This window comes from Agelaius phoeniceus, chromosome 1, assembly GCF_051311805.1.
Source record: "Agelaius phoeniceus isolate bAgePho1 chromosome 1, bAgePho1.hap1, whole genome shotgun sequence".
Lineage (NCBI taxonomy): Eukaryota > Metazoa > Chordata > Aves > Passeriformes > Icteridae > Agelaius > Agelaius phoeniceus.
In genome coordinates, this window is record NC_135265.1 from 9,761,865 (window position 1) to 9,789,161 (window position 27,297).

At 38.4% G+C, this 27,297-nt stretch overlaps 1 protein-coding gene across 1 annotated transcript in view; it reads right to left on the bottom strand.

Moving 5' to 3' along the window:
* PTPRN2 (protein tyrosine phosphatase receptor type N2) overlaps positions 1-27,297 on the bottom strand; it is a 635,649-nt gene that overhangs the window by 371,676 nt on the left and 236,676 nt on the right. Inside the window, exons 6-9 of the mRNA XM_077191900.1 lie at positions 23,281-23,737; positions 16,386-16,640; positions 15,001-15,041; positions 12,691-13,064 (exon numbers count right to left, since the gene is read on the bottom strand). Of these exons, the coding sequence (XP_077048015.1) occupies positions 12,691-13,064; positions 15,001-15,041; positions 16,386-16,640; positions 23,281-23,737 (1,127 nt within the window). The remainder of the gene's footprint in view (positions 1-12,690; positions 13,065-15,000; positions 15,042-16,385; positions 16,641-23,280; positions 23,738-27,297) is intronic.

The following is a 27,297-nucleotide window of genomic DNA, read 5'->3' on the forward strand; positions in this document are numbered from 1 at the left end:
GTACAGAAATGGGCCTGACATTGGGAATTGCACTCTTTAAACCTAAATGTCAGTCTAATCCCCAGTAAAATCTCAAGTAAGGTAGGGTCCAATACACCTAAAATTTGCTTAGATCAGAACAGAGGCAATGATGGCCAGTTTGCCCATTTTCAAGAGTGATGAGCACTACAATAAAATTGCAAGGCATTTCTCTGCAGACTCAAAGTTGCCTGAATGCTTAACTACACTATCCTCCCAGCACTAAGTGTATTTTCTGGGCAGGTAAATGCCACTCACACCCAGCCTCTTTTGCTGTCCAAACTCGAACACAGTGGCATGGACACTGCCATTTATCTTCCAAGGATAATGTTCAAAAGTTTGGGTACACCTGAGCTCAGCTTGAATAGTATTTAGTACACATCTAAATCAGAGAATGAAGCAGAGCTTGCAACCAGCATCTAGGACTTTTGGGGAGGAGGCATTTTATTCAGACTTATGCTGACTTTAAAACCACTTTCAATGCACACATGCTCAAAAAACTAAGTTTGGACCAGCAGTCTTCCTTACTCCTGAGTGCTGCAAGACTAAGGTCCTCTTCTGTACATTATGTATCTTTCTCTGTTGCTTTTAGGACTGAAGACAAACCACTGGGCCATCAAGAGGACGAGGGACAATGTTACCTCGCATTTCTGGTACATTCTGGTATGTGGGAGTTAAAACTGCTTAGACCAGCTTCAGTAAGGTCTCTTCAATCTCGACAGAAGATCCTAGACCCAGTGCCTGTCAGCAGAGCAGCACTAGGCATGCTGGATCCCTGAACATCCTACTTTTTTGGCATGTCTCAGTGAAACAGGGAGATATTTTGCAGTCTGGGCTGCCTTCTGGAGTCTTCAAAGGTCTCTTCTAATCAGTGGAGGAAAGAAGGTGTCTTACCTCCCCGTGTGGGTATGTCTTCACCTGTCTCTCAAGAAGTTCAGTGATGTGAAATGAAGTGGATGACATCCTTGGGGAATATGTGCAGCATCATCCAGCAGTTTGGTACCTAAATGAGTCAGTCTGGCTTTCACTGTAAATTCTGAAATAACCACATTTCAGCTTTACACCTAGAAATGTGCCTTAAAGGGAAAAGATATTAAACACATGGGTGACAAGGCACATATCCAGAGCTCTTGAAAACAGAAGCTGAATGGATGAAATCTGTTGAAGAATTTAATTTCAGTAATCAACTTTTATTAAACAATGAGAGCTACACATAGATTATGCCCTGCAGGCCAAAGTGTTGGGTTAGAATTATAAGACTCTTTCTCACTTGGTTCTTTATCCCACAGATTCACTTGTTAGCAAAAAAACAGTCTAACCAGAAACCTGCCGGGATGAGTTCACCAAAGATCCATGGCTTCTTGTGGTGGTACTCTACTATAGGAGCTTATCTGAGTTTTGATCTGAAAAACATAATTTTGTTGGTCCTGTCTACCACTATACTTATTCCAAGTGTTTATATTTAAGATTTTTTAACAATAATTCTCTTAGTGGACACAAACAGGAATGTTTTTCATACTGAAGATTTTTTTTAGTAGTGATCTGAGAACTGAGAGTAATTTTTACTCAGTAAAATTACTGAGAGTAATTTTTTTCCCCTCTAGTCTTTTTAAATACTGAATTTTAAGAAAGATGAATTTCAAAGTTTAAAATAATTATTTAAGGAAGTTCCACCTGGCCATTTCTCAGTAATACCTTTGTTTTGATTGACAACAAATCATCTTCCTGTCACTGACAGAGCAACAGTCTATAATGGTATCACTTTCTTAATATGCAGCACAGTCTCCTTAGTACTGAAGATAAAAAGCTAAACCTAAAAAAAGAAAAATCAAAGTTCAGAAATATGAGTCTTGGATACCACATGGAATGCATTAGAGAGTCAAATAAGGAGTCTGCCTTTAGGATGACTCATGTTGAGGACCAGTTTTCTTTGGCTGCTAACACCATTTGGCAGCAGTATGGACTTTGACTGGTGCAGGCAAAATCCCTGCTGGTGGGAAGCTGGGAGGGGCAGCCTGGCCAGCTCCAGCCAAGCTGCCATCCTTCCTCCAAGCCTGGAAAAGAACAGGAATGTCTGTCATGGGGCTGAGGCTGAGCGATGAGACTCAGATGTGTGGAGGTATTTCAGAGCTTCTGTAAAATGACTTACAGGTGTGATAGGAACTATTTGCTTATTACTTGCTCTAATGAATACAAAATATTAAATATTAAAGAGGGGGAATGTTGAAACAGGTGACTTATGCATTTTTAACCACTCACTTTCATGGGCCAGCATCAGGCTTGGTTCCTTTCCCAGGGTCAGGCTTGATTTCATTCCCATCCTACCTCCCCTCTCAGTGCACTGCTTGGCAAGGAAAAGTGAAGGAGCTGGAACGCCAGGACCTGGGCACTGCCTGTCATGGGCAAGGGGCTGGTGCACACCAGCCAGGACTGCTTTGCCTGCTAAAAGCAGTCAAGACAAAAAGATAAAGAGCAGGAAAGCAATTTCCAGCTCCTGCTGCTGGGATCAAGGAGCGAGAAGAGCCATGCTGAAGGAAACACATTCCCAGCAGTACATGCTAACCCCAGACCCTGAGTCAGCTTCAGCAGCAGCCACCAGCACAAGACTGGAGGTATTTTAGACCACCTTGAATATGCTACTGCCTGATTTTCTAAAACTAGCACTAAATACAGGATAGCCCAAAAGTAAGTGCTAAGAAATAAAGACCAAGATAATTCTGGAAAAATTCTGAGGGAGGGCAAGAGAAGTGGTCAGCTGGGATCTGCCTCTGTAAGGACCACCTAAGAATCAATCTGTCCTGGGAAAAAACAGTACTTTGACAAACAAACTTTAGTTTCCAATGAACATTAGTTCTTTTGTTTTCTTTTTTTCTTTGGCTTGGGCATTGTTGCATTTACACCACTAACAATCAAGAAAGAAAGCTTGAAAGACAAAAAGAGAGTTATTCAGTAACAGTATTCAAAAAATAGTATTTCCTCAGTTCCCTGAGGGAAAACTTAAATGGTGAAAGGGTGTCTATGAAATTGTCATTATTCAGGCACTTGCCCCAAACCCAATCAAAATGTAGCAAAACGCAGATAGTCTATCCCTGGAGTACTAGAAACACCTGACCAAGTAAATGAGAATATTATACATGAAAAAAATCACTCTGATTCATTCTCTGACTCCAGAGGTCAGGAATGGTGCCACGTTTTCCTCACATGATCCTCATGAAACACATGAACCTTGTTTTTAAAAATAGTATCAGTCAAGCCCTCTCCATGTGTCACACGTGCACTATAGCCTGGGCCAAGAACAGACAGATATCAGAAGTGAATTCCTCTTGCCTTACACCCTGCAGCAAGAGCATCCCTTCTGAAACTAAATAAGATTATGGTTATAATTCTAGAATTAATTAGTTAATGTGATTATGTATCTGCTTAAAAGTTAGAAAAATCCCTCTTTTAAAAAAGATCTCCTCCTGAACTCTTGACCTCAGTGATATGTTGTTGTCATTTTATTGCAAGAGTTCTATTGTCATTTCATTGCAAGGGTTCCATATTACTGGAGTTTTGTACCTCCTTGATGTTTCTTGTAGGCAGCTCCTCCAGGCACTGACTCTTCCTTGTCCTCACAGAGCCAGCTAACTCCAGTTCCCCTCAACCAACCAATTCACTCTTTTATAACACTCTTCTCATTGGCTACAGCTGTGGCCTGTTCACATCAGGCCTGCTCCTAATCTTTAATAATTAACCCAGCTGCAACTCTTTAGGGGGATAAGATTACTTTCTATACTACCTTTATTTACTTATATTCTATCTCCCTACGATATGTATTACACTAGTTTGTGTTTTAGAAATGTTGGGAAATGGGCCACTGCCTTCAGGATTTGCATGCTTTCTTTTAAATTTTCAAGTCTGAAAATATGTGCCACCATATGAAGAGCAGTATTCATGTATATAGATACAACAAATCTTTTCTTCAGATTTTTCACAACCTCAGACCACAGACTATGAGGAGTTTAAAGAATACTTCGCTTTTTCTGTTCTTTTTTCCCCCCAAAGTATTATTTTTGTTAATGTCTATTATTCTGTTACACTTATTCCAGCTGAATCTCATCTACCATTGTACTCCTTAATCCTTCAATGTATTTAAATCCATCTGGAATTTTTCTAAATCCTCCATAGTTCTTCCTAACAGAAACAATTTGCCAATGGGGTACCACTAATCTCTGTACACACTGAGGAGCAGCAGTTCATGACAAATCTTTCTCTCCTATCTCATAACCAGCTCTTAATCCTCAGTGACACGCTGCCCCTTGCTCTGTGACTCATTCTCCTTAAAGTCAGTGTGAAGAGCATCCCATTTATGTCCTGTTGATTTGAAGGGTAGCTACAACTTGTGGTTTTGCTGTGACAGCAGCTTTTCTCCTGGGAGAGTCTGATGTATCTCAGCAGAAGGTGCTGAGGACCTGGGGGTCTTCCATGTGTGGTGCTGCCACGAAGGAGAAGAGAGGGTCCCTGGCACTGCCTCCTGGAGGCCCAGGCTCAGTGGCCCTCGCATACAAATAGGCAGGACTTAAATTGTGTAGCTTTAAATAGCAGCTTATCATCAATGTGGTCTCAAGTCTGTGACCACAGCACTTCTCCATCTCAGAGAAGCTGTAAACAACACTAGGGAAACTTTTATTTTAAGGACACAGTTTAGTTCTTTTGAATTTCCCTTTTCTTTTTCTGTTTTTTTTTTTTTTTTCCTCTGCCAAGATTAGTAAATATTTTAACAACCAAATAATGGGAAACTCAGCTACTGATGTATGAAATAGATTGATGTGGAACTCCTTGTGTGCAAATTTCAGTAGTAACTGAGGCATGGGAGGGCTGCTGATGGTCCTGCCACAAACAGATACAGCTTTACCAAGGTTTCACTAGAGTTTTTCACTCCCCTCTTCCCACTGACTCCTGTCTCCTGGGAATTAGCTTCATGGCACTTTTCAGTACACCAACACCACTGTTCTCTGATGTGAAAGGTCATTTACCAAGCCTGGCAACAGCCAGCTTTTGAGCCACACACCTCACAATCCAAAGGAAGGATGCCACATTTGCCTGAGGAGGGAATAAATGGAGAAGGGTGTCATCTACTCCTGCCCCAAGGATGGAGTAAGTGCTCCTACCACCTCAGGTAGCACACAGCCTGTAGGAAAATACAGGGCAACACAGTGCCATGACTTTGCCATTCTCATCAGGCTGGTAACCACCTGCTATCAACTCCAGCCTTCTCCAGCTCCTATTCCTCTTTTTCTAGACACAAAGGAAGTCTCAGTCATCACAAGAACAATGCATATTATCCATACAATAGAGAAGAAATGGAGACCTTAAAGGGGTTTGCTGCAGGTCATAGAGGAGGTAAGTGCCATGGCAAGGACTACCGGGAACATTTTTAATACCAATTTTATAGTGTTGCCATTAAATTCTTTCTGAGCCAACCAAGGCTAAAAAAGAATTTAGACACTGAAATTGTATTTATTTCTCTTGTCTGGAAGTGCCCTGGGAGTAACTCATCTGATAATCTATAATAAAAGTCCTGGGCACTGATGCTTTAAGTCCATGGTGTTGGAACAGCCTGCCTTGTCTGTCTGAGTTTTTTGTCCATGCTTCAGTGTAACTTCATATATCTTGAAACACACATCTCCAGAAAAGACTTTGGAAGAGAATGCATTTCATGGATTCATTTTGGTTTGAACACAGTCTGTGTCTTACATTAAATTAAATAATGATTAATTTTGTAATGGCTCACATTTATCCAGAATTCATGAGAACAACTAAATAACTTTCAAGCACAAAGCTATTCACTGGATTGTTTGAGAGCTGCCTGACTTCACAGCACTGTTATTGTAATCATTTTAAGGACACTGCAATTTTATTGCATTGGGCTGCACTTTCATTTTTTCATGCTTGTTTCCTCAAAGGCTATATTAGCCATAAAACCTTTTTAAGCTTACTTCTGTTTTGACAGCTCAGCAAATTCCCACTTTCTGTAATTTTTTTCCCTCTTTTCCCACCATCAGTAAGTGTGAATCTAAACCTCTTAATACAAGACAGATTCAAGTCCAGACCAATTTGTAACACAAATGACACTCGCTAAAAATCAATGGCAGTGGTTGGGCTATGAAGGTCAGAGGAGATAACAGCATCCTGGAAACAGGAGAGTGAGAGAGAAGTTGAGAAGGACCAAATCTCTGGAGTTATAATCAAAGTGTGACACTGTGCCAGCCTGTGCTTGCATTACTTCAAACATTCAGTACCTCCAGCTGTGTTAATAGTAACAAATTCATACAGATGCTTTGTTGCCTGCAGAAGCACAGAAATAATGGCAATAATCTGTGCCATGATTGTGTTGCCCTCCCTTCTGAGGCTGAAATGGACCCCACCAAAGTACTCCCTAATGCATTTTAAGCTGAATGCTGGAAACAGCTACAGGGTTCACTTGTCATGCATCCTGAATCTCTGATTGAAAAAAGCCTTGAAAATGTAAACCTGTTCTTTCATATCAAATTACTTCTTCATACAAGTAATTAGTAAATGAGATTGAGGACAAATGATGATACACATTTTAATGCACTTTTGACTTTTAAATTCTTTCCCTTCCTTCATATCTTCCATCTTCCTTCAAGGCAGCATAAAGTCCAGACCAATTTATAATGCAAAATGATAAAGAATATCCAACAATACAGTGTTCAAAAAAAGGAGTTGAAGAAATAAATACTAGTTCATAAAGAGGCTTAAGCACCTCCCCTATGAGGACAGGCTGAGGAGGCTTGGATTGTTCAGCCTGGAGAATGGAAGATTGTGTGGGAACCTCAAGGCAGCCTTCCAGGTCTGAAGGAGACCTACAGGGAAATCAGAAGGGGCTCTTCATCTGGAAGTGTAGTGACAGAACAAGGGGGAATGAATTCAAACTAACAGAGAATAGGTTTAGGTTAGATGTTAGGAGGAGATTCTTTAGTGGGACTCTGGCACAGGTTGCCCAGAGAACTTCTGTTCAAATTTATTCACTGATTTTCTATTTCTGAAATTACTTCATTCTAATTTTTAGTGGTCGAACATTTACATTTTGTACACAAAATGTGAGTTAAGAAATTAAAAAAAAAATAAAAAGGCGTGAAAATTAAATGATGGCATTTTTACATCTCAGGACTGGGCAGAACAGCACTGATGAAAGAGTACTGTCAGATAATAGATTGCACTTTGATTCAGTAAGCTACATTCCCAGGAATCCTGATCTTTGGCTTTCTTGTTCTCCCTCATTTCAAAAGTTTAAAATTCATTACTTTTTCATAATAACCTGAATGGTAATTACCCAAAAAGCGCTGTGATATCTTAGAAGAACTGACCATATGTTATTGTGAGATTTTGCAGCATCTCAGGGTTTTAAGGACTCCCACTGTTTATAAAAACAAAGCACAGTCCCCAGCCCCATCCTTAGTTTGGGCATATTTAATGTGCAGCTCTATAGCCTGGAGTCAGCAGAGTGATCTGAACCTGCTCACTGAGAGGTGGTGGAGTACCTGAACCAGCTGCTCTTTCAAAGACCTGGCATGGAAGACGCAAACCTAGGATGCTAGAGTAGCACAGAGGCATGAAAAGAGCAATGAGAGTGTCAGGGAATGCCTGGCCTGGGAAAGCAGGCCAGCAGCCACTCCTGTTCAGCTAAGTGGAGTAAGACAGATCTGAGGGAGTTCTTGTGGGGCTACTGAGGGCTCCAGGCACAATCCCAAAATTGCCCACTGCATCAGGACCAGAGTGAATGCTTGCCATTAGTGCAGCAGATTGGCTGGTCACCAGGTACATTAATTAGAAAATTTTCTCTCTATGTTCCTCTAGAGCTAAAAACGCAGAGCTGGTCCCAAAGAAATGAGAGGAAAACACGTGCAAAAGCAACACCCTTAGAGGAGGGAAAGATGGACACCGGGAAGGACTCTTCTCTTGTAAAATTATCTGCATCAGCAGGTGAGAATCATGTTCTGTCACAATGTATTTCAACAGATTGTGAAAGCACAAAAGCCAAGGGCAGGTGAAGTAGAACAGATTATCATATCTCTGTGCATATAACAGATAATAAAAATATACAAAGCTGAACACATGCATTAAAAAAAAAGCAGTATTTATTGCTCTCTGTGACAAAGCCAGATTAACTACTGCTTCTCTGTTATTTTCTTGTGGATGAATAGGAAGCATGAAGCATCATTTTCCTATGGGAATATATAATATCAAAATTGAGGCAGTGAAGCAGTAATATGGGGGATATGATCTCTGTCACTTTCTAAGAATCACAAGGAAACTGGAGAATTATAGATGGAAGAAAGATTTCATGTCTAGAAAACTCTAGGGACCATATATAATTATGCATGAAGAGTTGGCAACAGAAAATTCTAGAATTATGTCTCTCTACAGGTTTTGGTGCTGAGACACAAAGACCAAATTGTACCTACTGGATAATTTCACAGGAAAAGATTTTCTACATATGTTATTCAGATAGGGGGTCAAGCTATGTTGTCAGAAGCAAAACCTTTGGCTTTAAAATCAATTATGGACATTTATGGAACTTACTTATGCAAGGGAAGAGTTATATAAGGGAAGTAAAAAATCAGAGATAAAAATTTTACTTTTTCTAATGTCAGCAATGCTGTTCTTTGGTGATTTTAACAGACTTCAGTAGCAACAGATTTTCTGGTTTTTATGTATTTATAATTTCTCTTCGTTTTTAAAGGCAGTTGTAGAAATTAAGTGAAGAATATGAACAAATCTCTTTCCCTTAATAAAGTGCACTTGTAAGTAGAATAATGATTTCAAAAAGGACAGTGAGATACACAGAGAGGAACAAATCAGTTTTTCTTTTTGAATAGATGTATTAAAAAACAAGAACATTCTGTTATTATTTTCTAGAAAGAGCTGCAAAGCCTCAGGGAATATAAATGCTCAGCTTCTAAGAAACATCAAGATCCAGTAACTGAAAACGATATCAACCCTGTTTCATTGCTGTAGATATTGTGATTAATTTTTCCTATTTATTTTAAATTTAATTTTTAAATGCAATTAAAATGTTTCCACCTGGTAGGGGAAAAAATAATGAAGATCATAAAAATACAAGTATTTAATGATATGCCTAGGAAAACAGAAAACTTGAGGAATAAACCAAGACTTCTGCACAACCCAGCTCCAGGGTCCTAACCCGAATGCCATCCTGAGGAAAGTAATCATTATATGCAAAGCAGTATCATTTATCACATTTGTAAAGGTGGAGAAATAACATCAAGCATTTGCAATTAACCCAACCCTTCAGCACGTTAAATGGGTCAGACTAATCATATTCCACAGCAATTTTACACTATGAACACAAGCCCCATTTCTTCCCAGCACCTGAGCAGAATTGCAGCTCCCTCCAATGAAATGCAGGGCCATGCATGCAGCATCCAACTCAGTTAACGTGGTGTGAACAGATTTACAACCCATGCAATCTTACATAGACAGTCTGCAATTGAGAGCTAACATATGACAAAACATGAACTACCCTGGAAATGCCTAACACAACAATGCCAGAAGTTGGCTCACAAGCTGAGAGAGCTGCCATGAGCTGTCTGTGATCTAGTCTTTGTATGAAAAACTTCAAGCACGAGCCCTCTGATAAATCACAAAACAGGATGGGTTGCTCTGCATTAGGTGTCCAAGCATGGCTTCAGACAAGCATGACTTGATTTTGAAGCTTGAAAGACTCTGTGATAAGCAGTGGGAAGAGATGAACTTTCAAACTAGGATTTCTTTTAGTGCATTTAAGTCTAGCTCCTCAATCTCATATTTGAGAAATTGCATGCCAGCTTGGCTATTTAAACTGCTGAGCATGCAGCAGCTTACATTTAGATTTACTGGAGGTGGTAAGAACTACATTTTCAGGAAAGTCAGGCTTTAGGTTTCCTCATAAGACACTCAGGAGACTAAACACTGTGTAAATGTTTTGATTGTGGGATCTAGGCCCTTATTATAGAGCACATACTGCCAAACAAATGGGAGAATTGGCATGGTTTTTAACAAAAAAAAAAGTTTCCCAAATGTGAAGAACTAGAACTTCAGAAAATAAAAAAAGTCCAAAGGCAAGACTTCTCTGACTAGAGAGCTCACACTGATGTATCCCAACTATAACAGAGATACTTTATAACTATGGCAAAAGTAGAATATAAATTAAAATAACATCCCACAGATTACTTTTAAAAAATAAGATTACTTTGCAATTGTAGAGTTAAAATTAATAAAACATTTGAAAGCAATTACACTGAGAAAGGAAAAAATCTTACACAAATACTCCAGTGGTAGAATAGCCATTTTTTGAAAGAGAAGAGAGTAAACAAAGTAAATCACCAACTTGATTGGTTTCTCAGAATAACAAAGTACTGAAGCAGCACAGTGGAGGATTTGCTGGGCAATTTTCTACACTGAAAGTGTCAATTCATTCCAAAGCTCAGCGCTGATGGATAATATGGATTGGTATGGATTGCAGGGCTGCAACCATCTGAAAGGTCACTTGACAAACACAGCAGGAGTGACCCACTGTTCTTGCATTGACAATCACACTGCCATTTTGACAAGTCTATAAAGTATCACAAAACTTTACTTCAAGTATTAAATGGAAATATTTATCTTTGGTTTGTGGCACAATTAAATGCTGGCATCTTCTTAGCATTTCATGGAGTTCAGTGCAGCAGTGCTAATACCTCCTTGGATCATGCTTGCAAAACCTCAGAAGCTAACAGGGAATGGATCTCCCCACAAATGTCAGCTATCTAAGCAGAATCATAGGATCACAGAATTATTTAGGTTGGAAAAGACTTCCAAGATCATTGAGTCCAACTGTTAACCCACCCCTGCCAAGTCCCCCACTGAATTGTGTCCCTAAGTGACACAGGGACATGCCTTTTAAATACCTCCAGCCACGGTGACTTCCCAGGGCAGCCTGTTTCAAAGCTTGACAACCCCTTTATCAAGTTTTCCTAATATACTAATAATCCTAATGTAATTTGAACATCCCCTGGTGCAAGTTGAGGCTTTTCTCTCTCAGAGCCTTCCTGCCCTCCAGAAGATCTACACTCCCTCTCTCCCTTGGTTTCCAGCTGAAAACTGACTGAGGACACACTTGAGCCCTTCATCCAGATCATCAACAGAGATGTTAAACAGAACTGGCTTCAGTACTGAGCCCTGTGGAGCACACTGGGGTGCACCCAGAGTTATAACTGTGGATGTAACTCCATTTCCCACCACTCTCTGGGTCTGGCCATCCAGCCAGCTGAAAACCATTAAAAATGGTAAAGAAGGTAAATTATATTTGTGTATATGAGCTCCTCAAGAACCAAGAATCTTTGGACAAATGACCTTTTTCAGCAAGTTTCACTGAATAATAACAGACATAATTCAGGGAAAACCCATCAGTGGCAGACTAGCTAGGAGAACACCAGGTAAGATGATACAGTGAAGAATCTCCAGGTTGTGAACACTGAAATTCAGAATGTCTCCCATTTCCCAGAGCTCTGGCAGTTCTAAACTTTACTGCATTTATGAGCCAAATAAGTCTGGATAGTCAAAAGAGATGGTGTCATCATGAAACACTTTGGAATAAAGGAGTCTTCCAGATTGAGATGAGTTAAAAGAGCTGGGGGAAGTAGGGAAGTAGTGCTGAGCTGGGGAAAAACTGTCTTGTACTGCTTCACATAACATTCCAGGGCAGGAATGAAGAAGTGCAGTTAAAGGGTATTCCACCACTTTCTGGTCTGTGTCTAATGTGCAGCCACATGCATTTCAATGCAACACAGTATAGTAAAAACAAGAATCCTCCACAATCCTATTGCCTTCAATCCCATTAATAAGTTTAAGACAGTCAAAAGAATCAATACATGCTAAAGAAATTTCTGCCTCAGTTTCTCTATGATACTGGAGAGTGATTTGAAAGCTCATCCTAGAAATTCCCAGTTTCTCACAGAAGAGGAATCAGGATCACTAATTAAATATAACATTGTTCTACAGAGGGGAAAAGGATGTAAAAGTGCCTACATGGTTCTATAATCTCAAATCCTGTAATGAACAGTGCATCATTAGGGGGCTAAAGTTGCCTTTTTGAAAGTCTAGTATTAAATGTCAAATTCATTAGTGGCATGACCTGAAAGCATTAGGTCTTTCTTTCCAAACCAGCTGCATGTGTGATGTTTGGAGTCCTATATGTGTTATTTTCAGATCAAAATGAAACCACAGAGAAAATACTGTGCTGTATTATTGTGTGTTGTTTTTCTGAAAGAATGACTCAGGCATTGATATTTAGACTACTTTCAAGTCAAATATTTAAAGCTCTCATCCTAACCATAAGCACACTTACTGACATATTGGAAGGTCACTAGAACATGAGAAGATAGAGAGAGGTCTGAGCAAAAGACCTACAAATTTAATGTCTCCTGCAAGGGAGGAAAGGCAACTGTAAGAAAACGGAACTGTTTGCTTGTATTTTCATCAAAGTACTGAACGGGTTCCAAACAGTTTCAGATGTATTAAAAATCAGGCCTGTGGCATTTTCCTCTTGTACATTCATATTTCACTAGGTGGAATGACTTTATCTTTTCCTCAGTTAAAAATGCCATTCAAATTGGCTGCTGTACTTACTCTTTCACTGTCACAATATAGCCATATTCTTCCTCCTGAGAAGATTTCACTTCAAGTTGTAAGCCTTGTCCTGTGTTTTTCTGAGGCTTTTCATATGAGTTTCCTTCCTGCATTAAAGTATTCTTAATCCAGTAGCTGGTCTGGCTTGGGTCTTCAGAGTCAGATTCACTGTTCTTTGCAGTTGTCAGCTCCCTTGAGAAAGTCTCACTTTTTACATTTTCCACACCAGCATTTGTTTCTTCTGAGGAAGAAGGGTCAGTTTCTTCAGATTTCTTAGTTTCTGTCTTTGTAGGTTCTTCAGGAATAAGGTCTTTATGCATCTTTTCAGCCAGTGCATTCTCATTCAAGAATCTAATCAGTTTTGCCATGTTCTCCTGTATTAAAAGAATAATATTAGTTTTAAAACTAAACACAGGAAGGTTATACTCACCAAACCTGGATATAATTTTTTCAAACTCTTATTGGTATAGTAGAGTCTACTCATACAACTGTTGCATGGTCATTTTCTTAATTTCTGTAAGCTGCTAGACTATGTTAAGACCAGGCTATTTATTCAGTAATAATAAAGGAGCATAAATTATGCCACTATATTTTTTCCAGTGGTTTCCATGTGTCTGTGTGTCTAAGTATTGACAAAAATGAAACTTAGTTATTTGCTAAGTTAATGAAAAGGAGAAAACATAGAAATGCCCATCAATATTCCTGGGTTGGGCCTGGAAACTTTCATAACTCTTGGGTCTCACAAGCTATAACACCAGAAAAGGAACAGATATTATATCACCAATTCTGTTTTCCTTCTTCATCTCTAGAAATGGTGACAAATTGTATGTGAGTGATCCAACAAGCTAAAAATATGAGCACAGAAAACCAGAATCTGTCTAATAAATCAACAATAAGCAAATGAGCCAAAGTCAAAACAGGTGCCTGGAAAAATTCATTAGCTAGTTTCATTACATAACTTTATTGCAGCCAAGCATTTGGGAGGAAATGACGGCAAATGGGCACTTTATGCTCTGTGTCACAATAAATTCTATTCAAACATTCCCTATTTAAACTGTCACTAAGAAATTTATACATGAGATCCTCTGTAAGTCTGTTGTGACTACTGCACTTCATTCCGTGATGATTTTCATGTGGGTGTTTAAAGCTCCTGCCACTCTGTCTATGTGTGTTTCCCTTGCTTGGTAGAAGGACCAAAGAGATTTTACTGTAAACACGAGAGGATTTGCCCATTTATGAGTTTTGCAGTATTAGCTTTTGATAGAGTACATAGTAGGGGAAGTTTCACACAGTTTTAAAAAAATATTTCTTTGAAATTTTTCTGCTCCACGAAACTGAGAAAAAGAAAGATGAATATACCTCAAAAATGGCTAAATATTGGACAGCAGTCCATAGGAGTCAAAAGAATCAATACATGCTAAAGAAATTTCTGCCTCAGTTTCTCTATGATGCTGGAGAGTGATTTAAAAGCTCATCCTAAAAAGTCTCAATTCCTTACAGAAGAGGAATCAGGATCACTATATGTATATATAAAACATTGTTCTACAGAGGGGGAAAGGATGTAAAAGTGCCTTCATGGTTCTACAATCCCAAATCCTGTAATGAACTGTGCATCATTAGGGGGCTAAAGTTGCCTTTTTGAAAGTCTAGTATTAAATGTCAAATTCATTAGTGGCATGACCTGAAAGCATTAGGTCTTTCTTTCCAAACCAGCTGCATGTGTGATGTTTGGAGTCCTATATGTGTTATTTTCAGATCAAAATGAAACCACAGAGAAAATACTGTGCTGTATTATTGTGTATTGTTGTCTGAAAGAATGACTCAGGAGGAATATTGTAAAAGTAATCTGGATTAAAATGCTAATTTTGGTGTTACTAGCTAGGGTATGAGATTTAATGCCTAGAGATTTTGAAATACCTCATGTTCCCCAGAACCAAGAGCCAAAGGACAGGGAGGAAAAGCATTTTCAAGAACACCTCACTGCTCAAAATCTATGGATTTGAGAAAAACCCTGAATTTTTCTGAACTTTGTGAATCTATTATAAATTCTGTCTATTTAAAAATTAGAGAAAGTGGGGGGGAAAGGACTTGAGTTTTATTTTTGAATATCAAAACCCATTTTGGTTAAGGTTTAAATAAAGGCTTATTTAATATTTCAATGCATCAAAACAGCATGTGTGCTATTGAAGCATAACTTGAACACAAAAACTTAGAACAAGTCTTCTATTTCAGAAGTGTTTGTCTTTCACTGCACAGAAACCTGATATTCTGAGATGGAACACTTGTTTTGTTAAAATACTGGTACTCTACCTCTTGATCACTTCTCACACTGGCTTCGTGCACTCCATTGTCTGTAGGATATGAAAAGCACAAAAATATAGTTATGAAGGGCAAACATCATATACAAAGCAAAGATTTCTCATAGGCTGCTTTTTAGCAGTGGTCTTTTTATGTGATTTAAACATTGAGACATCAAAGCTGAAAGGGCAGAATAAGGAGCACTGAATAATTTGTTATTGTTATTCTAACCCTGCTTTGATAGCAAATTAATGTGAGATCAATAGACAGAGTACTTCAAGAGCCAATGTAATAGTGTTATTTTGCTAATTAAGTGTCAAATCATCATATCAGTTTACCAATATCTGAGGAAAAAAACCAGAATGGCTCTAGCTTGCTGAATGGACATTTATGGTAAAGGAAAAGGAAACACAAATTTCCCTCATACCTATTTTGGTGGAAGAAAATTACATACTTCAAAAGATATCATTCACCAAAATCATGTTACAGTTTAACTACAGTGATAATATTCACATCCTTAATCTCAGTCAAATAACACTGGCTTTTTGCTTTATGAACTCAGTGTCATTCATCCTTCTCAGCATGATTCAAGAGAAATCATCAAGTTTTCTCCTTTTAATCTACAGCAAAATCTGGCAATCAGAATAACCAGAATATCCCTAACTAGTAAGAATTTCAGTATATCACCATGAAAACAGTGAAAATCATTTTTTATGACTTATAGTACACATTTCTGGCATACTAGATATTATAACATTCCTAAAATAGAAAATAGATGAGCAGTAACTTATATTCCACTGTGGTTTTCACTCATTAATGGCAATTACTGTGGCTCCTGAATCTGCATCACCAGGAAAATATGTGTGCAGACAGAAACAAATAACCATAATAACTCTTCTTATTCCCTAAGAAGGAAAGGGAATGAGTGGGTTTGTACCTGTAACTTGTCACAGATTTTCTTCTGCAAGTAACTGTGGCATGTTAAAAAATGATTATCTGTAAAACATAACTTTTTTCTCTGCATATTTTGAAATACATCTTGTAATATAATAATTTCCATTATCATTTTGCTTAAGCATCTCATTTTCAAGAACAGGAAATTAGACCACACAGCATAAAGCAATTCTTATTTCAATATAATTGGATGTGTAGGTTTGTGATCTTGTTTGTGAAGCTTGAAGACTGAGTGTTCATAAACAGATTTTTTTTTTGTTTTGGTAAATGAAGAACCTGCTGTAAAAAGAAAACAACAATCTAAAATTCCACAGCCTTTTGGGAAATACAGAAACTTTCCCTCAAACCTTCTTTAAAACTGATTTTTAGAAGTCTAGCACTAAGGTGAAGCAATAGAGGAAAATCAGGGTAGCTGTCTTTTGCTGTACTTCTAAAATAAATACCTGGTGTATTAACACTGTTTTCCATTAATCCATTCTGAAGCTCTGCCCTTCCTTGAGCATCTCCTTTCTTCATTTGTGCTTCTGTTTTGTCTTCTCTATTTTTTCCAGCATTTTTTTCTGTTTCTTCCTGGATGTCAACACTTTGGATTGCAGTGGCGATGGTATCAGCGATTTCATCCAGTTCTGTCGAGCTGAGATTCTCCACATTCACTTGGTGTTTCTCTAGGTCCTTCAATACGTTTTTAATCAGTGCCTCTGGATCAGAAAACAACACGGGCACAATTAGCTGCATACATCAAACACATGTGATTATATCTTTAATTTTTCCTAAAAAATTTAGATAGCTTTCCCTTCATGGAGAGTATCTGTTTTTTAAAGGAAGGTGCTGCATTCCTTACAGAAAACAGAGGACTCTTAATGGATGTTGAATTTATGACCAGGTGAATCTGTGCCAGGACAGGGGGATGTATGCTATTATAACCCAGAAAGTCCTCCTAGAGAGAGGGCATGAAATTATCACTTTTTCTTTACAAGAAGAACAGTCTTCCCTAGTCAAAGTTGACTCAAAATACTGAAAGCAAGTGCTAAAGTAGCCTAATTTCTTTTTTTTTTTTTAGCTGCAAAACAGTAAAAAAACATTACTGTTTCCTAGAGATCAGTTTTCTTTGGTAATTTGCTTTCACAAGTATATCTATATAAGTTATACAGAGTTCTGGGAAAAAATGAGTCAGATATTTTGTCTTTCAATCAAAAAGCTCCTCATCAATTAGAAGGGGATATAAATAAATATACATTATATACATGGATATGTCAAGGAGAAAATTTCTAAATGTTATTAATTCCTCTTGGAACATATATACTTTTTTCAAATACATATTTACATATATGGATTATAGATATATGTATAGATGATATAGAGATATATAGAACTTGTTTTGTTTTGCCAGTTATGAATGTCTTACCAGTCATTTTGAGAAAAAAATAACCAAACAGCAAAACACCTTTGATGTGACAAAAGTTTTATAGGTAAGGAAATTCAAGGACAATGGGTATTAAAGGTGAGTCAGAAGATGGAGCATAACATCTCCCCAGGGAAGGCACTTTTCTGACTGCATTTATTGCATCTCCACTATCAGTCTGCAGAACTCTGAAAAATTCAGCCTAATGTAGTGCTTACTGTAGCACACCAAAACTATTTCCAATCATGCCTCTGTTCTGCTTATTCATGTTGATAAGAAATTTAACATATTTATGCATATGCATGCAAGCAAGAAAACTCTTTCACATAGTATTGTGTAGGAAGAGGAAAGTAAGGGCTGCTCTTACATCTCTGTTGAATGTCTGAATTTACATATAAGCAGTTTGAAGGTGCCATGCCACCTTTTTTCTGAATAGTAACACTATCCATGTCAAGCCCAGTGGTTGGACATCTTCCTCATCTGTAAGCAGGACTTTGGGATCATCCTGTCAGCCTTCAGGCTCACATAAAAGTGAATTTAAAAGTAGGGAAACAGGGAAAAACAATGTCATAAGAAGGACTAAAAATAAGGATTTTTCTTTTTCCTCACAGCAAAGGAGGCAGAAGTTCATAGAGACTAGAAAAGAAGTTAAAGCAGTTAACAGACTTCTGCTTCAGGGAAGAGGCAGTGGAACATCTGTGATTTTGCAGGGAGACAAGCATCAAGGATTATTTTTCATTGGGAATAAGAGGCCAAGACCTTGGACACATCTGTCATTTTTTGAACCCCTCAGTTTTAACTGAAGAGCTCACCATCAGAACCCCAATTCCATCTCAAGGCAAAGACTAATTTCCCCTGACCTGACCCAAAATTCATCGAAAAAAATAATGCCATTTTCCCTTAACTAATTAGTCCATACAAAGCAAAAGAGCTTAAACAGCTTAAATAATAGATTTACTGTGAGTCTGAGAGGGTGTTGACACACAGGGAAGGTGTTTCTTTGATGTACTTTCTTTTCCAGGTAAAAAGAAAACCTCTTTCCAATAATCCACCATGATGTTATTACAAAATTCTACTAATTTAATTATAAAATTCAGTAATATAAAATACAAGCTAATTTTGTAAAATGTTCACTTTTTAGATTTCCTTTAAAAAGCATAGTTATAAGTACACTTAATTGTGACTATCTATAAAAAAAGACAGGTTATATCTGTGATGTTACTTCAAACTGACAGCTGACAAAGATTTTGGTACCATACTGGAAAAGCAGAGAGCTTTGTACAGGAAAGCAAGTGCTCAGAAATGTGAATCAAAGATGGAAACTCAATCTGTGCCAAACTCTCTGGGCCAAGATATGTGGAGGCAGCAAAATTAATACTGAAGTTTGATGGAAGCTTAGCAATATTTCAGAGAAAACTTTGAAAAGTCTCCTTCTATTTTATTGTATCCATCCCCTGTTATGAATTTCATAATTTAGTAAAAGCATAGTGACCAAATGCTTTAGTTTAGGAAGGCAATTTACGAGAGCAAATTAATCCAAACTACAACAAAATTTTTAAATACACTTAATCAACCTGAGTTCAAGACACTTTTTCAAGAAGCACAAGAGCTACCTGGCAGAGAGGTGGAGAGGATGTTACACAGAGCAGCAATGCAGAAAACTTAGCTGTAGGAAGAAAACTGTACTGTTGCATTACCACAGGAGCCTTGTGTCTGCTTAGGTATCATTTCTGAACTCATCTTTTATAGAACTATTGGACAATATCTTGACAGAAAAGCCTAAATTATTGAAGCAGAGCTAATAAAATCAGCAATGAAAAGACAGAATATGTGTCAGATCCTAATCAAAACTAAAATTTTACAAATAAAACATCATTTGAAGACAAATCTTAAAAGAGAATTATATTTCAGGACATATATAATTAAATGAGTTTTATTAATGTAACACAACTAGATTTTTGTTTATTTCATTTGATTCACAGCCAGCTGTCAAGATCAACTACTGAGCTACTCAACAACATGCAGGCAACGTACCCTTGTCATTTCCATTCCATTTTTTCCAAACTAACTTTTTCTCTTTAGCTATATTCTTAACCCAGTCTTATCTCTCCACTCCATCTTCAGACTCATCTTTAATATCCATTGTCAACAAAAAAAGCAGTCTTAACCTCAAACAAATGGGAATGGGGGAGCAGGGCAAAGAAGAACATGAAAAAAGAATGGCCACAGGCCCTATTCCAGATAATAGTGACAGGCTCAGTACAGGTTCTTGTGGCTCACTAAAACCTCAATATTATGTAGAGAAGCATACTGCTCCTCTAATACTGGCATTCCTGCCCTGGTCATTGCCACCTGGGCACAGTTCATCAAACAGACTCCTAAATACTGCCTTGACATGAGTAAAACTTTGGCATTATATCTACTTTTTCTGAACAGCTGCAATGTGATTTAAAATATCAAGGACCAAAGGCAATAACCAAAGCCAGTAAATATGAGGAACATCATGTTTTTAGTACCCCAGGAGGGACAGTCACCAAAGTGTCTGTAACAGCCTGGTGGAATGTAGGTCTGCAGAAAGAGTCTTGCTAAATTCACATGGCTACTGATATGGTATTAATCCTTGTCCATGGTAAATATGGATATTTACATTTCTTGTTATGGCACTTGTCCATGTTTGCAATAATTTGTAAATTACTGGATAACATTGATAAACAGATAAATATCATTGCATCTGTTTACCAACACCTTTGAGTAATATGATGTATTTATTAAAATCAGAAAAAATTGTTGGAGAAAGACCAAATAGCAGATGGATACTGCAATGGCACAGCACTTAAGCAGCCCATGTACTTGAACATGCATTTACCTGTGCACAGCTTTTATAGTCTCCCACTGACTCCCTCCTAAGTAGACTCAGCAATGCTCAGTCATGTTTCACAGGGCTTGCAAACTGCAAACCAGATTTCTCCCTTAGCTCCAGCTTTGCAACTGATAAATGCAAACTGCCTTTTATCCCTGGAACCATAATGGCAGTAAAAGCATACATGTCCTAGAAGATGTAATTTTTAATATAAGCTCCACCAGTAGAATTCCCTAGTAGGTAACAATAGCACCTTATGCAGGGAAAATAGCTTTTTATTGTACAGCATATAAATGATGCCTCATATTCTACTGGCACAAGAGTCAAAGCCAGCTTGCCTGATAACCACATGGTATGGGAGCAGTGACTTTGTTAGAAATTCCTCAGTGTGGTCTGCCTTCCTCAACCCCATCACCCTACTGACCACATGTTAGCTGCCTCAGCAGCTGAGCACCATATGGAATGGTGATCCCAGCTTTGCCAGAGAGAGGATGTATAAAAAAATATTTTTGTTCCATAAACATGGAAGTTTGCTATTTTTTAAGACATCTGAATTACTAATTCTGTGACCTTTTCAAAGGAACAGAGAGACGTATTCAGTAATATTTAACATATAAAAAAATCACTAGACTAGAACAAACCACACAAAACTGAGCCAAATTCTAAATATGGCTGGTGCAGAGGAGAGATTAACAATTCCAGTGTTGCACAGTGACTACAAAGGCAGTGCCCACGCACATCATGCTACTCCTAGAGGTAACAACTTCCAAATCTGAAAGAAAAATAACTCCACATTTCCTTCTTTTGTAATTCTCCCTCAGGGAGCCTTGTTAGAGAATTTACCTGCCACTGTTTTGCAGCACTTCTCAGTACTAATCTGCTCAGTACCTTCTGGATTGTGCTCCCAGTCCAGTGCCTGTGTCTAATCCTCTATCAGATGGATCAGAGAACTGAGCACCCCATCCTTCCAGTTTTTTTACAGTTCTGTAGTTCACAGAGTGCAAGAGAAAAAAACAACCCACAAGCCTACAATAATCCATAAACACAAGAGAGATTGGAGAAAGGTTAAAAGCAGAAAGAAGTTGTGTGGTCAAGCCTGGGAAATCTGAATCCAAACCACCTTCATTCCAGTGGACAGCATTTTAAGCAATGAATATGCCAGGGTCCATCCTCACCACTTTCTTGTTGAGATCATTAAGTGGCTCAAAAATACAAAGGAAACCACATTATTTTCTCCTCAAGCAATTCATAATGCCTTCTCTATGCAACAATTAAAAGCAAATGCAATGGCAGAAGTTCCTATAGGGCATATTATATATGAGAAGTCAAAGTAGTACAACCCAATGAATTGTGAAACATGTTATTCCCTGTAAGTGTTAAGCATTTTTTTCCCAGTTGGCTCCTACCAGGAAAGGTGAAGTGGAACAGCTGGAGGATAATGAAACCAGCATGTGCCTAGTTTGTTTTGAGTCTAGCAACAAAATTGTCTAACCTGTGCAAGAGACTTACAGTGCCACCTGGATTTGATTTTACATTATAGTTCATTCCTTGAAACCTATTATCTCTGGGCACCATACCAAGAATGCTTTCACTTCTGAGCATCCTTTAGACTGCAAGCATTATCTTTCCTCTGCTGAAACTCTGACATTTCTGTGTGTTTGTGTGTGTTTTGTTTTTGGAGGATATTATTAAAAGAACAAAAAAAAAACCAAATCAAAGAACACTGCACTTTATGGATGATAAAGAAGGATTCAAAGGAACCCTCTAACATATCACTAAAATCCATTGGGGTAGTGCTGACTGCAGTGTAGCAGATATAAGTGCTTGACAATGGCTGGGGATCAACTCTTTCATTTTTCAGGCATCCTACACCACTGGAACAACATCTATAGTTAGATAAGTTTAAAGAAAAAACAAAATTAATCAGAATTATAAAGTCTACATGATCCCCAAGATTCATCTTATAAAGCAGTGCTTTGAGTGCAGCTGAGCATGGAGATGTTACCCTCCATTTTAATTTAAGTATTTGTTGAATTGTCATGTACAGAAAAAACTGTGATACAATCATTGTTAAACAGCATTATCAAAAAAAAAAAGATTAAAATCCAGGAAATGGGTTCTTTTTTACAGAATGTCCAGACAAAACTAGATGCAATCCCACCTTCTTGTTCACCTATCCATGGAACTGACAGACTCCTCCCTTCTCCCTCCTCTCCCTCTGGTTCTGCACCAGAATTCATCTCACAGTTAATTTCTGTGCTTAACTTTGAATTTTACCCGTGGTCCTTGAATTTCTAATTAAATAAAGAGACGTGGAACAAAACCAGGCATTTCTGTATCATCTATATATATAGTGTGGGATGAATGCATAAAAACAGATTTGATAGCAAAGATATACCCATAATTATGCGTTGTTTGTAAAATGCTTTGAAAATATAATAAATTACATAAATGCTATGTCTTACTAAGTGCCATATATTTCTGCACACATATGGAAGGTGGGCTGAGGAATGTGGGTAGATGTTTGCAGGGAAAGAGTAGCTGGAATGGTGAACATTATTACTGTCTTATGGCAGATATATACATGCCAATACTAGGAGATATATCAAATGTCTAATTTTATTTTCTTTGTCTCAAAAAAATTTCAGTAAACATGAGGGAAACTTCAGGTAAGCAAAAAATTGTGGTGGTGTTTACAGGGGACCCAGGATGAGGGATGAGATGAGAATCTTGACTCCATGTTTCAGAAGGCTGATTTATTATTTTATTATATGTATTATATTAAGAAATTATATACTAAAACCATACTAAAAGAATAGAACAAAGGATTTCATCAGAAGGCTTGCAAAGGAAAGGAATGATAATAAAATCTTGTGACTTCTCACAGCCTCAACACAGGTGGCTGTCATTGGTCATCAAGTAAAAACAGTTTCACATGCTGGGTAAACAACTCTCCAAATCACATTCCAAAGCAGCAAAACATGGAGAAGCTGAAGCTTCTCAGGAGAAAAGACCTAATGAAAGGATTTTTCATAAAACATGTCTGTGACAAAAAATAAGTAAATATCAACTTTACCATCCACGATGCTCAGAGGGTCCTTTGGATCATCCTGGGAAGCAGATTTGTGACTCAGCATCTCAGGGGTCGGCCTCAGCGCTCCAGGCCCAGGCCTCGGCTGGAGCAGCTTCCTCATTTTGAAATCTTCCGCTTTCCCTTGGGCAAAAGTTCCATCAAAAGCAGTGCCCTGCGTGGAGTACAAGCTGCCAGCATACACCTGAGAGCCTTTAGTCCTGCTGGGCGGGCTGTTCTCAGCGCTGTGTGCAGACAGGTTCTGGGTGATGTAGGAGTGCAGCGCGGCCATCAGGCTCCTCTGGGCCGCTCGCGGCTCCGGCGGGAGCCTGTCCGGCTGGCGCTGGCGGAGCGTCCTGCCACGGGCACCCTCAGGGAGCTCCTGCTGGGATCGGGATGCAGGGGATGGATCTTTGGGGTTCTGCCTCCTGTAGTACCTCGCAGGGTCATTGTAGATGTAGCTCTAGAGAGAGCAGAAGGTGGGCAAGAGGAAAGGGGTCAGAATTGTTTTGGGATTGTTGTTGTGCCGGGATCTGAGGTGGAACGCTCAGTGCTCTACCAGCCAGGAAAACGGTAATTGGAACTTGTAATGCAAATGTAAACTGCAAACTTCAAACTGTTAAGTGTGCCTCAAACAGGCACTACTACTTAATGTGCAAAAATCCAGTTCATCAAATTATTAGAAAGCAAGAGCAAGAGATTAGAGAGAGAATAACATAACTCAGTGTTGACTATGTGTGAACTATTTGTATTCAGACAGACAAAGGAAATTTAATAAATCCACTTTCCCTTTGGTTTTTACTTAACCTGTTAGAATTACTATTTTTTCAGATTACTTACCAAAAACTAGCATGTCAAATCAGAAGTGTCATTTTTAAAGGAACACACCAAGTAAGTAAAGCAATTTTTTTGCATACATTAAGTACTTTGTTCTAATTTAAATGAAAAATTTTTCCACTAAATTAAATCTCTAATAAATATATCATCTGACACTGTGGAAAAGGAAGTATAAACAATGTTTAAATTGTTTTTTAATTAAAGTATTATTTTCAGGAAAAACACCACAGCAAATTAAACAACAATGTTAAAAACATGTCAATCAAGCTCAGACCACATTTTTACTGAAAAATTTCTGGGGAATAAAGAGTGGAAAGGTGGGTTTGCAGTACAGTTTTCTATTTTCAGTTTCTATTCTCATGGAAACACCAGATGGACATTCTTTTTACCATCACTTAATCCTAGAGACATTTTTGCTATGATCACAACCTGAAGGCAGGCCTTTTCATTTTTAAGCAAACCATTTCCATCCTCCTAAATAATTTCAAAAATCATTTTTCTTCAGTTCTTGCTAAACACAACTTTGAACTGAGAGGTTTACTTATATCCAGAATAATTCCAGTTAGATTCTTTGTTTATGATTCCCTGAGGTTACATCCCATCCTGTATGTGTGCTGCAGGATGGGTCCTGCTTCTCAGCTGTGCTTTCTTGGTTAAACTGTCACACAAACTCCATCACACTGTGGCAACCTTAGGACAGGGACTATTTCAGCTCTCACTGCTATAAATTATTGTGAATCACTGGTGTCCCTGTGCATTGATGACACAATGATTTAGGACAGAGGGAGCTGCAAAATACAGAGGGAGTGAAGATACTATAGACTCCAGAGGACAGCAATTAGAAGGATTCAGACAGAAATATCATTATTTATGTATTTGCTAATGTACTTTGTAAAACCCAAATAAGATTGATAAACTCCTCCAGAGATGAAGAATTACTTTTAGATTTTTTTCTAGATCCTAATTTCTGGACAATAATTTTGCTCTCCATCTGAACAATTTTATTTCTTCTGATGACAGCCAGTGGATTTTACAATACATGTTCATACCCATTTCTTTCCAAGAGGGTTTTCTTCTCTTTAAGAAATGATTGAAGAGGTTCATTCCATGGTTCCATATCATGATTTAAATAGAATTATGGTATAGGCCATTTTATTACAGAGACAAAAGGCACTTTGGCTTGTGATCTACCAAAGCAAGGCTTTGGATTTCTGTAGTTGGTCTTTAACATAGAAATGTGCTTTTTGAAAGCCAAGAAATTGGGCTGCAGTGAAGCAGTGTCAAAAAATACAGAGCTAGAGATCAAGCAGCTTTGTGTATGAAATATTTCAGTGTCCCCTGGGAACTGTATCAAACAGCAGCAGTGCAGCTCTGGTTCAGTGCTCCAGCTGCAGGGTAGGCATTGCTCTGATCAGCTCCAAGGGGGAGCCAGTTGTCAAAATGCAAGTTGAACGCTGTTTACATGCTTAATAGCAAAGCCTAAATGTGAAAAACTTCCAGTCAGATGCATTTATCTCCCTATTTGAACGGGTCTTTGCCTGGGGTAATTAACTCTTTAATGATACTCACTCCAGAGTGAGGAAAGCTGCAGAGGATGACACAAAGCAGCCCAGGACACCCCAAGCAGTTCACTGAGAATTCACATAAGCTGCCATCTGCCTTCCCCACTGCTGCTCTCTGTGCCTTGCAGCCTTCCAGAGGACCTCCTGGGCTCAAGGGAAGGAAGAACAGGGAGCTGGGAAAGGGAGAAATGCAACCGGGGCAAGAGGATATTCCCCATTCAGCCATGGAAAGGTAAGAAATCGCTCAGTCCAACTTGGTAACTGCACCCCAGTTTGGATCCATGTTCCATATCCAGCTCTCTATTTTGCCTCTTAAGCTTTACTAGTAAGTGTTAGAGGGGAAGAAACTACTGGACACTCCCAAACTATGTGAAAGATTAGGGTTAGGAGATGTGGGCTGGCTTTTGATGAGCTATTTAACAAGTCCAAGCACCCTTTAGCATGAACAGATCAGTGATTTACTGTTCTTGCAGACAAGGAGCACATCCACAAAGACAAGACCACCAACCCACCAAGTGGTCATGCACAAATTGGATTTAAGTGTGTGCCCATCCTGGGCTCAGAGCTGCACCTCTGTCAGGGAGGGGCAGCCTCTCAGCAGCTTGACAGGTCACACTTTGGGCAGTAAGGGATGAAATATTAACAGTTCTAATTAAAGCAGAGCACTGATAGCTCAGCAGCCCTTCTGATGTAGTTTACTCTGACTTTAATTAAAGGGGTCTCACAGCTGTATGGCAATCTCCCACTGCAGGAGAAAAAAATCCCCTTCCTTGCTGCTCCCATCTCAAACATAACACCAGAAGTACATGTGACATGCAAGATGAAATTCAAGTAAAATTGCAGCACTGATAAATATAATCCTAAACTATGGGTTTGCCTAAGTGGTATGGGAAAAAAAACCATCTAATTTTTACAGAAAAATATAGAACAAAAATATCAGTAATATGTAATTTAGAATCCAGAGACAATTTACATCTCAAGTTATTAATAACAATTGCAGAGCACTGTGATTATCTTATTTGAAGTGGGTTTTGCAAAGCCCACTCCTGAACATGGACATTGCTAGTTTGATTAATGTCAAAATTAAATGGCATAGTCCATGGTTAGTGAAAAGAATGTAAATTCCCATATTGGTGCCTTTGGAGAATCTTCTGACATTATGGAGAAGCAGAGGGAAACATAGAGCTGAAATTTTTTGAAAGAAAATACATTTCTGGATTGATTACACATGACTCATATGAAGTACTGTCAGTAATAGGACAAAAAAACCCCACCCCAAACAAACATTAAGTGCAATGTACAAGAATAAAGAATGCACTAGTTACCATATAGATGGTTTGTACTGAGAGGGGTTGAAATACAAGCCCTGGTTGCTATGAGGAACATTTCATTTTTTTAATAATTTCTGTTCAATTATCTCATGTCACTGATACAAAGCCTTTGAAAAGTATTCTGAATTGATAAACCCCTCAGTTTAAAAAAAATCTTATTTCTCCATCTGCACAGGGTTTCCCTCTCCTTCACCACCTTTCAAATAAGCTATCTCAATAATTCACACATTACAGAAAATCCACACACACTAATCTTTCTGAGGATGGCATCGTTAGGGCAATGTCTTGTATGG